General features: G+C 38.6%; 1 protein-coding gene across 1 annotated transcript in view; it reads right to left on the bottom strand.

The window, feature by feature from the left end:
• Positions 1 to 7285: 7285 nt before the first annotated feature.
• Positions 7286 to 12549, bottom strand: part of ARPC3 (actin related protein 2/3 complex subunit 3) — a gene marked incomplete at its 5' end in the record, with an annotated part of 12405 nt that continues 7141 nt past the window's right edge. The window contains 5 exons of the mRNA XM_019648890.1: positions 7286 to 7570; positions 8019 to 8113; positions 8627 to 8753; positions 9565 to 9633; positions 11123 to 11199. Of these exons, the coding sequence (XP_019504435.1) occupies positions 7508 to 7570; positions 8019 to 8113; positions 8627 to 8753; positions 9565 to 9633; positions 11123 to 11199 (431 nt within the window). The remainder of the gene's footprint in view (positions 7571 to 8018; positions 8114 to 8626; positions 8754 to 9564; positions 9634 to 11122; positions 11200 to 12549) is intronic.

The following is a 12549-nucleotide window of genomic DNA, read 5'->3' on the forward strand; positions in this document are numbered from 1 at the left end:
TTTTCTGGAGATTTTACTACTACTAACAAACCCCTCTAAGAAACTCCTCTCTATGACTCATGTTTTACCGATCTGCCTCTTCTTCTGGTTAACCTCTCAGACTGATTCTTTGCTGGTTCCTTCCTTCTTCCTGATTTCCTAACTGCTATTTGTCTCAGGGATCAGATTCGAATTCCACCAGAACCTCCTGTCTTTCAAGTCTTTGTTTCCGTTCCTGAGCTTTCACATGTATTTCTTTTTGCCTGCTGGGTATCAGTCGGGCCATCAGCAGCCCCCTAAAACTCCGTGTGCTCCAGAATTAAGCTCATCTCCTACTCCCCGTTCAAAGGATCCAAGCCCGACCCTATTTCCAGGAGTTTGCTTGGGTCAATCCAGCTTATGCCTGCTGTCCCAGAAGAATTAATCATAGCATAAGTCTCTTATGCTCAAGAATTTGGGTGACAAATTACATTGTCACCCAACCTGTTTCCATCAAAGGCACTGCTGTTCTCCAAGTCAACCAGACTCAAAACCTCAAAACCTGACTTGTGGCTGCCAAATGCAATGCCGTCCAATCTTTTGGGATGTTTCTCAACTCTCTTTTTCGATGCACAATGACACCTAGTCAGCCTTTACATTGGGACCGTTCATAAAGCTTCATGTCCTCTGGTATTTCTCCCTCCCATCTCTCTACCCTCCACATATGGTGCACTGGAACTAACGCAATCTTACAAAAATCCGTTATCCTCCTGCCCTACTGCTTGAAAGTTTAAATGTAATAACTCAATGAACATTTACTATTTACTTTTTGAGAAGCACTCTGTCTTGGCTCTCAAAATCTTCATCCAGGGGCTGGCTAGGTGGCTCAGTTGGTTAGAGCCAGAGCTCTGAGCAACAAGGTTGCCAGTTCGACTCCCACATGGACTGGTGGGCTGCGCACACCCCCCCCCCCGCTTCCGCAATTAGACTGAAAGCAGCGAAGTGGCAACTGGACTTGGAGCTGAGCTTTCATCCACCACAACTAAGACTGAAAGACAAATTAACTTGAAGCTGATGGGTTCTGGAAAAACACGATGTTCCCCTTCCCTAATCCCCCAACACTGTTCCCTTCCCCAATAAAATCTTAAAAAAAAAAAACTTCATCCAATATATACTTGAGTGCCTACTGTATGCACCTCTCTGTCCCAGGCATTGGGGCCCCAATGATGCATGGCCCATTACCATGTAAAAAAACTTAAACAGAAATATAAGACAGCCAGAAAATGATTCAGGGGGAAGTCTTAAGAGGACTTACAATAAAGTGGGAAATTTTTTTTTAAAGCGCTGTGAAAAGCAGGAATGGGAACAAATACTTGTACACCAAGGTGCATTATAGCATTACTTACTATGGCCAAAAGGTAGCAACAACCTATCAACAGGTGAAGGGATAAATAAAATGTGGTCTCTCCATATAATGGAATATTATTCAGCCATCAAAGGTCTCTCCATATAATGGAATATTATTCTGACACATTACAACATGAGTGAAAACCAAAAATGTCAAGCTAAGAGAAAGGAGCTAGTCGCAAAAGGACAAATGATCGTATGATGCCTCTTACACATACAAAATATCTAGAGTAGGCAAATCCAGAGACAGAAAGTACATTAGAGGTTACCAGGGGCTGGAAGCAGGGGAATGGGGAGATATTGTTTAATGGGCATGGAGTTTCTGAAAAAGTCTTGAATTAGATAACGGTGATGGTCCCACATTATGAATGTAATTAATGCCACTTGACTGTACACTTAAAATGGTTCAAATGGAAAACTTTGTTATACGTAAAAATTAATGATGCAATATGCTAAAAACCATTGAACTGTACACTTTAAATTGGGTGAACTATGTGGTGTGTGAATTATATCTCAATAAAACTGTTTGTTTAGAAAAAGCACTTGAGGGTCAAGTGCACAAACTGTGGGATGCCTTGAGAAGAAAGAAGGGCGGGAAAGTGGTTGCCAGGCCCTTGGTTCTCGATGTGCGCAAAAGCAGGATAGTGCCCCAGAGTGGAGAACGCGTCACGTCCTTTGGACTGCTCACAGGATACAGAAGAAAGGGGTACATCAGTCCCTGGCTCGCAAGCATACGGGGCATTACCTTCTGCGAGGGCAACTTCGCCCCCATCATCTTCTTTGCCCTAAGGTTTCCTTCCTGCCAGGCTTGATCATGGCACACAGCTGACCCCGTTTACCCCTTTCTTATCTAGTCTGCCCCATTTGGCTCACTTGTTCTGAGAAGCTCAGTTAGTGTGAGTGCCATCTTCATGACATCTTCTCCCACCGACTTCAGCAGTAACAGCCTATTCTTTCTGGGCTTCTACAGCCCTGGGCAGGCGTGTCAATCATTCAGTGTCTCTCTCTCGATGCACATTTCTCATCAGATGGTTAAGGTCCTGGACAGCAGAGTTCCCATTTACACTTCTTGTACATCCTTTCAACAGCTGGCAGAGCACAAGGAACACAGCACTTTCCTGATCTTGTTGAATGTGTTACTAAAAATGGTAATGTAGCAAAGTGACCGTCTCCTAATGGTTGAGAGGGCCAGTCCTGGATTCTGAAAGACTTAGCATTCATTGCCATTTCTGCCAGCTTCTAGGTAAGATTATATTATGTTATATTATATTATATATTATATATCAAGTTATTATTTAATTTCTATAGGCCTCAGCTTCTTCACTTGGAAAAAGGGATAATACTTACATCTGCCACAAAGGTTCTTGCAAGGGTTAAACAGGGTTAAAAATGTGAAGTGTTTAGCAGACTGCCAGAGCACCTGCAAATCGGAGCTGCGGTGTTAAAGCAAAGTGGAAAATCATGACTAATGATTTATCTCAGAATCAACATAGAACAGATGTGGCCCTAAACTTACGCTCTCCTAATGGAATGGTCTTCCAAACTTCTATAAACAAAAGGAAAGGGGAAACAAACCAAATGGCTTTTGGTGTCACAGTAGTACATCCCTTTCTGGACACCGCTCCAAATTTTTTATTAAGGTCTTTGGTACTAATAATTTTGGAGAAAAGGAAAACGCAGAGTAAAACAATTCTCATAAATCTTGTTTGAGTATTTCCATGTACTGTAATCTTTCAACACATGACAGTAATTAGTGGCATATTAAAGTGATAAATGTAAACAGGATGCTCAAGAAAAAGAACAAGGTGATTGTTGTCCTGTTTTGGGCTAATGAAATTCTAAAATTTGATTTTCTATCAATCTTTTTAAAAAAAGTCCCCCCCCTCCGGTTATTAAGGTAACACATTATCTTACTGAATTATGGTATGTAAGACTTAAAAGGTACAAGTCTTTATAATTGTTCCCGCCCTAAGATAATCACTGTTAACAGGTTGATGTATGTGTTCCCATAGTTTTTCCTGGAGTACAAACAATTAAATAAATAAGGATGGAATAATATTAACATACTGTCCTCAAATTTTTTTTTTTTTTTAAGCTGAGCCATCCTGCCACCTGTTGGCAGCTCAGTGGCAGCTCAGCTTGGGCCGGGCATAGAACCACTGTTAACAGAGCTCGCACTCTCGAGCGAGCTCTGAACCAACTGAGCCACTCAGCCGGTCCTCTCAACTTTTTTTTAATAAGGCATCTTTCCATGATAGGATTGAGCCCCTTATTTTTTTTTTTTTATATATTTTTATTTATTTATTTATTTTTTTTTTTAGCTGAGCCATCCTGCCACCTGTTGGCAGCTCACGGCTGCTCAGCTCGGGCTGACTCGAACCGCTGTTGCTCAGAGCTCAAACTCTTGAGCGAGCTCTTAACCAACTGAGCCACTCAGCCGGCCCTGCCCCTTATTTTTTTTTAATGGCTGCATATTTCAATTTATGGATGTCCCATAACTTATTTCTATAACTTATTCTCTATTAAAAAATGACTGAATTATTTCCAGAGGGGTGTTGTGTGTTTCATCATTCAACAATGCTTGAAGTGGAGATGCTAGATCAAAAAGAATGAACATTTTAAAATGTGATACAATTTTAAAAAGACAAAGAAAAAAACCCAACACAAAACAAGTCTTATAATTATTATTAAATTGCTTTCCTAAAAAGTCGTACCTTGTAACAATCTTCTTTGAATGTCAGCATTGTTTTCATTACAGCTATACTTTTAAATCCATTATGCCACACTTCTTGTATAATTTATTCTAAATCCTTTGGAAAGTGCTCTCTCAGGAACGTTAAAAAACCACGCAAAACACCTACATTATACAGCACCAACAGGAAATGTTTTAGAAGCCAGGCTTTTGGCTTATTGTCTGTGCTCCCCCTGCTGGCACTCATGGAATAGGCACCACAGTCAGTTGGTTCCTATCACAAAGGCTCCACAATTAAATAAAAACAATGAAAAACATGTCCGTGAGAAAGAAACCTTCAATCTCGAAATGAATCATTGTAGCTTTCTTTCGTCCTTTCTGACTCTCTGAATCTGTAACAGAAGTTCCAATCTAAACATCCAGAAATTGATTTTAGATAAGAATTTAAATTATAAACCAAAAGTCAACTCAACAAATACGCTTTTGGTTTTAAGACTGTCCTTTCGTGTATCTATGGCGTATGTTTTGACGTACCCATGCTCTTGGGTATGTGAGCTGTGGTGCTTAATTAGCCCATAATTCAGATCTTCAATAAACAGATACTCAAGAGCATTGAACTCACATATTAAAATTATATATTAATATGTACTGTTATATATTAATATACAGTAAAACCTTGGATTGCGAGTGTTCTGCAAGACGAGCAAACATTTCTAATATATTTTAACATGGTAAATGAGAGATGTCTTGCAATACGAGTAGTTTGTTTCCGGAATGAATTATGCTAGTGAACCAAGGTATTACTGTATATGTCAATATTATATATTAAAATTATATATTAACCCATAAAACCTAAATGGAAATACTCTGGTCTACCAAGTATCAGCATAAAGCTCTGGTTTTACTACAATTTTAAACTTTGTTCTGTTCCTATATAGCTTTCCCTTTGTCCTTAGCAGCACAACACAAATCATCGGGGTCTCAACATGCTCAGTTAAATTTTTCCTCTTTTCTGGCTGCCTTGTAGCTAGAGGCCAGGGGGACACAAGTGGAAGTCTCTGGGCAGGGTTTCTGGGAAGGGCATGTCGGGTGGCACTTGGCAGTGTGCCCCTAGGGCCCTCATGCCCTCCCCTGCTTCTGCCTGCCAAGCCCACAGACACAGGAGCATCGAGAAACTGTGAGGATGAGAGCCACACGCAAAGGAGGGGGGAGCATGAAGACAGGAGGAACCTGTTTAGGGGGTCCCCGATGACATCCTGAAATGGCTCTCCTGACATTCAGGGACTACTTTCAGATTCAAAAGAAGAAAAATACGTTTAGGGCACTCACTCTCAATTGGGTTTTCTGTGCTTGTGGCTAAACACAATCCCAACATTGATCTGAAACAACTGCCGCTTAAAATAACAGCTAAACACATCAAGGTGCGAAAGACGTTGCAGTTCAGTAACTTTTATGTCCAAAAGACTTTTATGTCCAAAGGCATTTCCTGAAATATCTAATTTATAATCTTAACATATCAGGATACATGTGGTTGCTTACATTTTTGGAAGAACTCATATAATAGCTACTTGTGTCAGCCAAACAATGAAAACCTCTGAAATGCTAAAAACTGGCCAAATATAAAGCAAATGTCACATAAGGACAGACAATATGGAGTCCAGAAATAAGCCTATACATTTATGGTCAACTGATTTTTAACAAGGGGGCCAAGACAATTCACAAGGGAAAGAACAGTCTTTCCAACAAATGGTGCTGGGACAAATGGTAGTCACAAGCAAACGAATAAAGCTGCACTCCTATCTCACTTCATCTATAAAAATTAACTCAAAATGGAGCTAAACATATAAAATGCTTACGAAATAGGCATAAATCAACACTTTGGATTAGGCAATGGTTCCTCAGATATGACATCAAAAGCACAAGTGACCAAAAACAGACAAATGGGATTTCACCAAAATTAAAAACCTCTGTGCTTCAAAGGATACTATCAAGGAAGTGAAAAAATAGAATGGGAGAAAATGTTTGCAAATCATGTATCTGAAAAGGGTCTAGTATTCAGAACATATATAAAGAACTCATACAACTCAACAACAACAAAAATAATTCAAGTAAAAAATGGGCAAAGGATTTGAATACTATTCTCCAAAGACGATAAACTGGCCACTATTAACATGAAAAGATGCTCTTCATTCATCACTAGGGCAATACAAAAACTACAATGAGGTACTGCTTCGAACCTACTAGGATGGCGATAAACAACACATGTTGGAGAGGATGTGGAGACATTAGAACTCTTACAGCCACTGTGGAAAAAAGTCTTCAGTTAAACATAGTTACCACATGACTCAGCAATTCCACCTGTAGATATGTAACCAAGAGAAATGAAAACATATGTCCACACAAAAATTTGTACACCAATGTTCTTGGCAACATTTCCATAATAGCCAAAATGTAGAACAACCCAGGTGTCTATAAACTGATGGATAAACAGAATGTGGTCTATCCAAACAATGGAACAATATTGGGACATAAAAAGGAATGAAGTACTGACACATGCTACAAGGATGAACCTTGAAGACATTATGCTAAGTAAAAGAAACTAGACACAAAAAGAGAAATATTGTTTGATTCCACTAGATGAGGTGTTAGGAATAGACAAATTCAGAGACTGAAAGCAGATTAGAGGTTACCAGAAATTGGAGGGTTACAATTACTAGGAATTTAATGGTCAGAGTTTCCATCTGAGGTAATGAAAAAGTTTTGGAAATAATGGTAATGGTTGCATATTAATGTTAATGAATTATACACTTAAAAATGGTTAAAATGGTAAATGTTATGTGTATTTTACCACAATAAAAAAAAAAAGGAATGAAGTTTTAACATGGATGAAGCTTGAAAACATGATGCTAAGTGAAAGAAAACAGACACAAAAGGACACGTTATATGATCCCACTTATGTGAAATGCTCAGAACGGGCAAATCCATAGATAGAAAGTAGATCAGTGGTTGCCAGGGACTTGGAGGAGGGGGTTGGAGAGGAATGGAGGTGACCACCAAAGAGTACAGGTACATCTTTTTGGGGTGGTGAAAATGTTCTGGAATTAGAGACAATGGTTGCAAACCTTTGCATATACAATAAAAACTACTGAATTGTACACTTTAAAAGGGTGAATATGATCTCACAAGAAATTTTAAGTGTCAAAGATAATCAATAAAGTTTTCCTGACATGAAATGTTAGAAATTTCTTTATTACTTATTAAGCACTGCTTAATAGTGCAGAAAACTTCAAATCACCCTTCAAGAACTCATTTTTCCCTCCCCCACCCAAATTCTTGATAAAGAGCTTTTCAAGTAACGACATGCTCTCTTCTCTCTTCTGTATAAAACTTTATGAAATAAAGGCAAAGAACTGTGTACATCTTGCTGTAAAATGCTGCCCACGGCTCCCTTTACTGTCCAGGTCCTGAAAGACTCTTGTTCATGAACTGTCTCTTCACAAAGCAAGTCCACCACTAACAAGAGGGGACAAAACAGAATGAACAGTGGTAGTCAAATTATAGTGCAAGTTCAAGGTAAGGTCAGAATATGAACTTCTTTAATAACAAAATTTAAATTTAGTCTGGCAGCCCTTATGTTATAAACTCCTTGAAAACACATGTAAAAAAAAATTTTTTTGAGTGACTTACAGGTCACTCAAAATTCCGACAACAAAATAGATGTAATACATTCAAGATATCTCATGCAGAAAACCTGTTCTGTGGGGTTTACAATGTCCCAACATGAGAACAACCAAAATTTATTATATGCAATTATTATTCACTGTGACTCAGTAAACTGCTATGTAGAAGACACATACTCAAAAGTTTAGCAACACTGAAATGTGGAAACCAAAAGTATTCTTGTAATGCTATAGGATAAAAGGTGATTTATCTATGAAACAGGCAAAAAAAAGGGTCTTACCTTGCTGGGTTTATCATTTTGAGGGTCAAAAACTTTCTCACACAGTCTCAGTCCAGTCTCTTGCCTTAGCTGTTGTAAATAGGCCCTCATCACTTCTAAAATAAGAAGCAGGTAGAATAAAAAAATTGTATTTGAGAATGTGTCGCAAATGTGCTAGCTGCTGATTTAGACAGTGACCTTGGCAATGTATTTCTGTACATTCAAACAGGATAAAAAACAGAAATGACAGTCCAAATGGTTTTATAACTATATTCATTTTGATCCAAAAGATTCCTTTTTTTTTTTTTTTTTTTTAAAGCTGAGGCATCCTGCCACCTGTTGGCAGCTCAGCGGCAGCTCAGCTCCAGCCGGACTCAAAACGCTGTTGCTCAGAGCTCAAACCCTTGAGCGAGCTCTTAACCAACTGAGCCACTCAGCCGGCCCCAAAAGATTCTTTACATGTCATAATTGTTGCCAAGAATATTTTGTGAGAGTGACTAGTAAGATAATGTACCTGCTAAACGTTCCACTCTCAATTGTATACCAATCAAGGCAAGAAAAGGAGGCGGGTAAAAAGTCAAGTTGAAAAAGAACTGTGCCACACAGAGACAGGCAGAGATCATTCTTACCATCTTCCTGTTTGTTTGCAGGTTTGGCATAAATTGCGTTAAGTGGAAAACCAGGCTCTCCAGGGATGGGAAAATTAGTGATTCCCAACGTATACATTTCTTTCTCGCCTTGGCTTCTGGAATTGCACTTAAAAAAATAAATAAATAAACACACATGTATTTTACAGGGAAAAGGATAATAATATCCAATTTGCGATTTTTTAGTCTATGGCTGGGATTAATGTTTTTGGTGACTTTTTGCAATCTGGTGAAGCCTGGGGAGCCCCTTCTCAGAATAATGTTTCAAAAGAATAAAATAAAATACACAGAATTACAAAAGAAACCAATTATAGTGAAATACAGTAATTACAATATTAAAAAAATCAAATTTATGATATAGTTTTACATGTGCGTCTTTATTCATGCACTAAATAACAAGATCTTGCAGTGGCCCTAATAATTAAATTCTGAAGTAGTAATGAGTAAACAAAATTGCAAAAAAACCTTCCATTTTAAATGTAATCTGCAAATGCTGAGATTTCTACTGGAGAAAAAGTCACAGGTTGCTCATACTACTGTGTGTTGCTGTCTACATTAACAAAGGGAGTAAATGCTAAATTTCAGTTATAGATCAGTGAAAAGAAAAACATAATCTTTTCCCACTCAAGTTCATGGACCCCTGTATTCTATCCTTGGACTCCAAGTTAAGAAGCTCTGAGTCAAGAGCTTAAAAGGAATTTTTTGCTCAAGATTTCTGTCTTGGGAAAACACATGCAAAGTTTTATCTTCTGATTAGTCAACTATAGTGTAAGTTTAGAGGTCTGCCTTCAGATTTATTTTCCTCTTAAGTCCTTGCTGTAAGTCAGAGGAAATACTTCCTACTTTTCCTTCAAGTCTCACCAAGTCCAAATACCTAATAGTAATTTTTTCCTGATAGGTGATTATACAAGTTTAATTACCTTTTGGAGTTTCTTTAGACACTCAGAAATGTAGAGAGTTATATATATCAAGGTCCTATCAGCTTCATTCTACAGGGGGGAAAACAAAACTTAAAAACAATCCTGATCAAAACATAACAATTGTGTGCAATCAATGAATTCAATCTTTGTCTTTCGATTATCAACTAAAAAATGAGAAAGTTAGTGTAGCATCAAAAAGTCCTTCTCTCCAAATGCAGTCTTCTCAAGCCCCCTTTTCAGTTGGCCCTGATCTGCATGGCTGCTCCCATCTTCCTTGGCCACCCTTGCCCCTGGGTTCCTGAGATGCTGTGCCAACAGCCCTTCACTCTGTGTAGGAAGGAGAGTTCACAAAGCTGCTGGGGAAAGCCTGAGGTGCACCATATGGTTGGCTAATTTTTAAAAACCCGTTCACTTCAGGATCTCTGCTGAGAACAGAAACATTCATGACTGTAAAAGAGGAAGCAATTACTTCACATTCAATTACTTCACTTGTTCTTGAAGCGCTCCATAAGCCCAACTTTTGACCTAACCAAAAAAGGAAAAGCTGAAGAACATGAATGGCTGCTGGTCAAAGGTGGCGTGTAGTTCGGGTCAAATTTTACACAGATTTATAGTTTAAAAGAGACCAAGTTACACATTTCCCTGTTTCTATGATCATACGATATTCAAGACAGAATGAAATGTGGCAGAACTATATTTACTCACATCCATTACAAACACAACACTTACAGAAAGCACTCTGCTAAGATCACAGAATGTTTAGACTACAATTTGTAGACCAAGAGTCTACAAATAAAGATTTCACATCCTGTGGATTCCAAAAGGTGAAAGTTTGGCAAGGAGCTGAAGCTCCATATTCTAGAGTACTATCCAGAAAATGTGTTCACATTTCTTGTAACTTGCTCATAGCAGGAGCTAGAAAACTTCCTGCATTTTTCCCTCTCCTTCTCTGCTACGCCACTTCTACTTTTCCCCTGACTTCATTCCTCACAAGAGCTAAGAGCAGAAGGGATGAAAGGGTGGTTGAGGTGGGTGGTTGGGGTCACTGAAGTTTCTTTATTTTTCCATCTTAGGTCCAGGACACAGAGTATATAAAAAATAACATAGCATATAGGATTTTTAGTTTTGGACTGACATGTAGTAGGTGCTTAATTAATGCTGAATAAAGAAAAAAAAAAAAACCAGATAGTAAATATTTCAGGCCCTGCAGGCTGTACAGTCTTTATCATTGCTCAACTCAGCCGTTGTGGTGTGAAGGTAACCACAGATATTATGTAAACAAAAGTGTGTGGCTATGTTCCAAAAAAACTTTATTTACAAAAAGAGGTGGTGGGCCAGGTTTGGCCCTCTGGCTGTGGCTTGCCAACCCATGGTGTAGACTTTGAAGGGAAATTGAGCAACTTAGAGTTTCTCATACAGAGTCTAACATTAGGCACTGTTCAGGATTTTTAAAATCATAAAATCTCATGTTATTTACTCCTCAGAGCAACCCTGACTGCCAGCTAGATATTATCCCCATCAAAAATCTAAATTAAATATTAAAAGCTCTGTACTTTACCTTAATTTCATAGTTTTTGAAGAAGACATTGGCCTTGAAGTAATAGATGGCTTCATCCACGATATCTGTATCTTTTGCTAAACAAGGCACAAGGGGAGGAGGGCAGAGAACATTACCTTAATGTAAAACATAACATCGAAAGAAGCTATAAAGAAAAAAAAAATACCCAAGCTCAACGGTCAGTTTTGGAGTTGAATAAAATAATGTTACTGAAATATAAAGTCTTTCGAAACAATTTCTAGAAAAATACATACATGGTTTATTCTTATAGCTTTATTTTTATAAAAATGATACATGCTCATTAGAAAAATTAATCAAATCCCCCAAATTTTAAATAACCCTGTGGTTATTACTGAGAAATAACTACTATTACCATTTGGTGAACATCATTCTAAGACATCTCTCAATGTGTTTATAAAAATAGACTGAGATATAGACTAACTTTAACAAACTGATTTTAAAAGTATTCAATATCATTTTATTTGAATTTACATGGTATAGTTTCAGGGGAAAAAAACTCTCAATTGTCATTTAGGAATCCATTGGGATTCACATGCACATCTTTCTGTTTATAAAAACCGTGACTTCAAATATATTTGTACAAGCTGTTCTAGGTGGCTAGAGACTGAGAAAAGCCAGAAATACTATTGTGACAGAGACAGATTGCATTATACAATTTCTCTGGCAATTTTTCGTTTTCCTTTTTTTATTTTAAAAAGGTCACAATCCCAGGGTCTTGGTATCCGGCAGCTGGTTTCAGCCATGCAGAGACAGTTATTTATATTTCTCGTCCATGACTGCTATCCGTCTCACACAGCAGAAAGGCGAAGTAATCCTGAGATTTTAATACTCTATAATTCAGTTGTCTGGATCCCTTCGCATTCCCCTGCTAAGGAATTTCAATGGAATTTGAACTCTAGGCTTGTGTTCCTTGCAATCCATTTTCTTATCTGCAAAAGGGAAACTTCTTCAAAGGATTTGATAGTGTTTACAAACACCAGCTAGTTCTTTTAAATGTCACCATAGGTGTGTATGTGGTGGGGAAATTATAGGATTCAGAACCTAGAAGAAAGTTTGGCACATAATAGATGTTCAAAAGATCAAAAGATATTTGTGGGCCGGCCGAGTGATGCGATGGTTAAGAACTGGCTTGGGATGCCAGAGGGTCCCGGTTCGGATCCCACATATGAGGGCCAGTGACACTGCCCTCCACAGCTAAGATGCTGAATAACAGCTCAACCTGGAGCTGGGCTGCTGTGAGTCACCGGCGTGGGCTGCAGCTCCTGTGGCACTGGGTTGCCATGGGCTACCGTGTGCAGCCAGCAGCCAGCGTGAGCGGCCGTCCAGAAGCCGGCGACTGATCTGCCTCGCCCGGGAAGAGCGCAATGATGGTGCCAACTTGGGCCAGTGAAGCAACGTCCTCCACA

This window comes from Hipposideros armiger, unplaced genomic scaffold (assembly GCF_001890085.2).
Source record: "Hipposideros armiger isolate ML-2016 unplaced genomic scaffold, ASM189008v1 scaffold_128, whole genome shotgun sequence".
NCBI classification, from domain to species: Eukaryota; Metazoa; Chordata; class Mammalia; order Chiroptera; family Hipposideridae; genus Hipposideros; species Hipposideros armiger.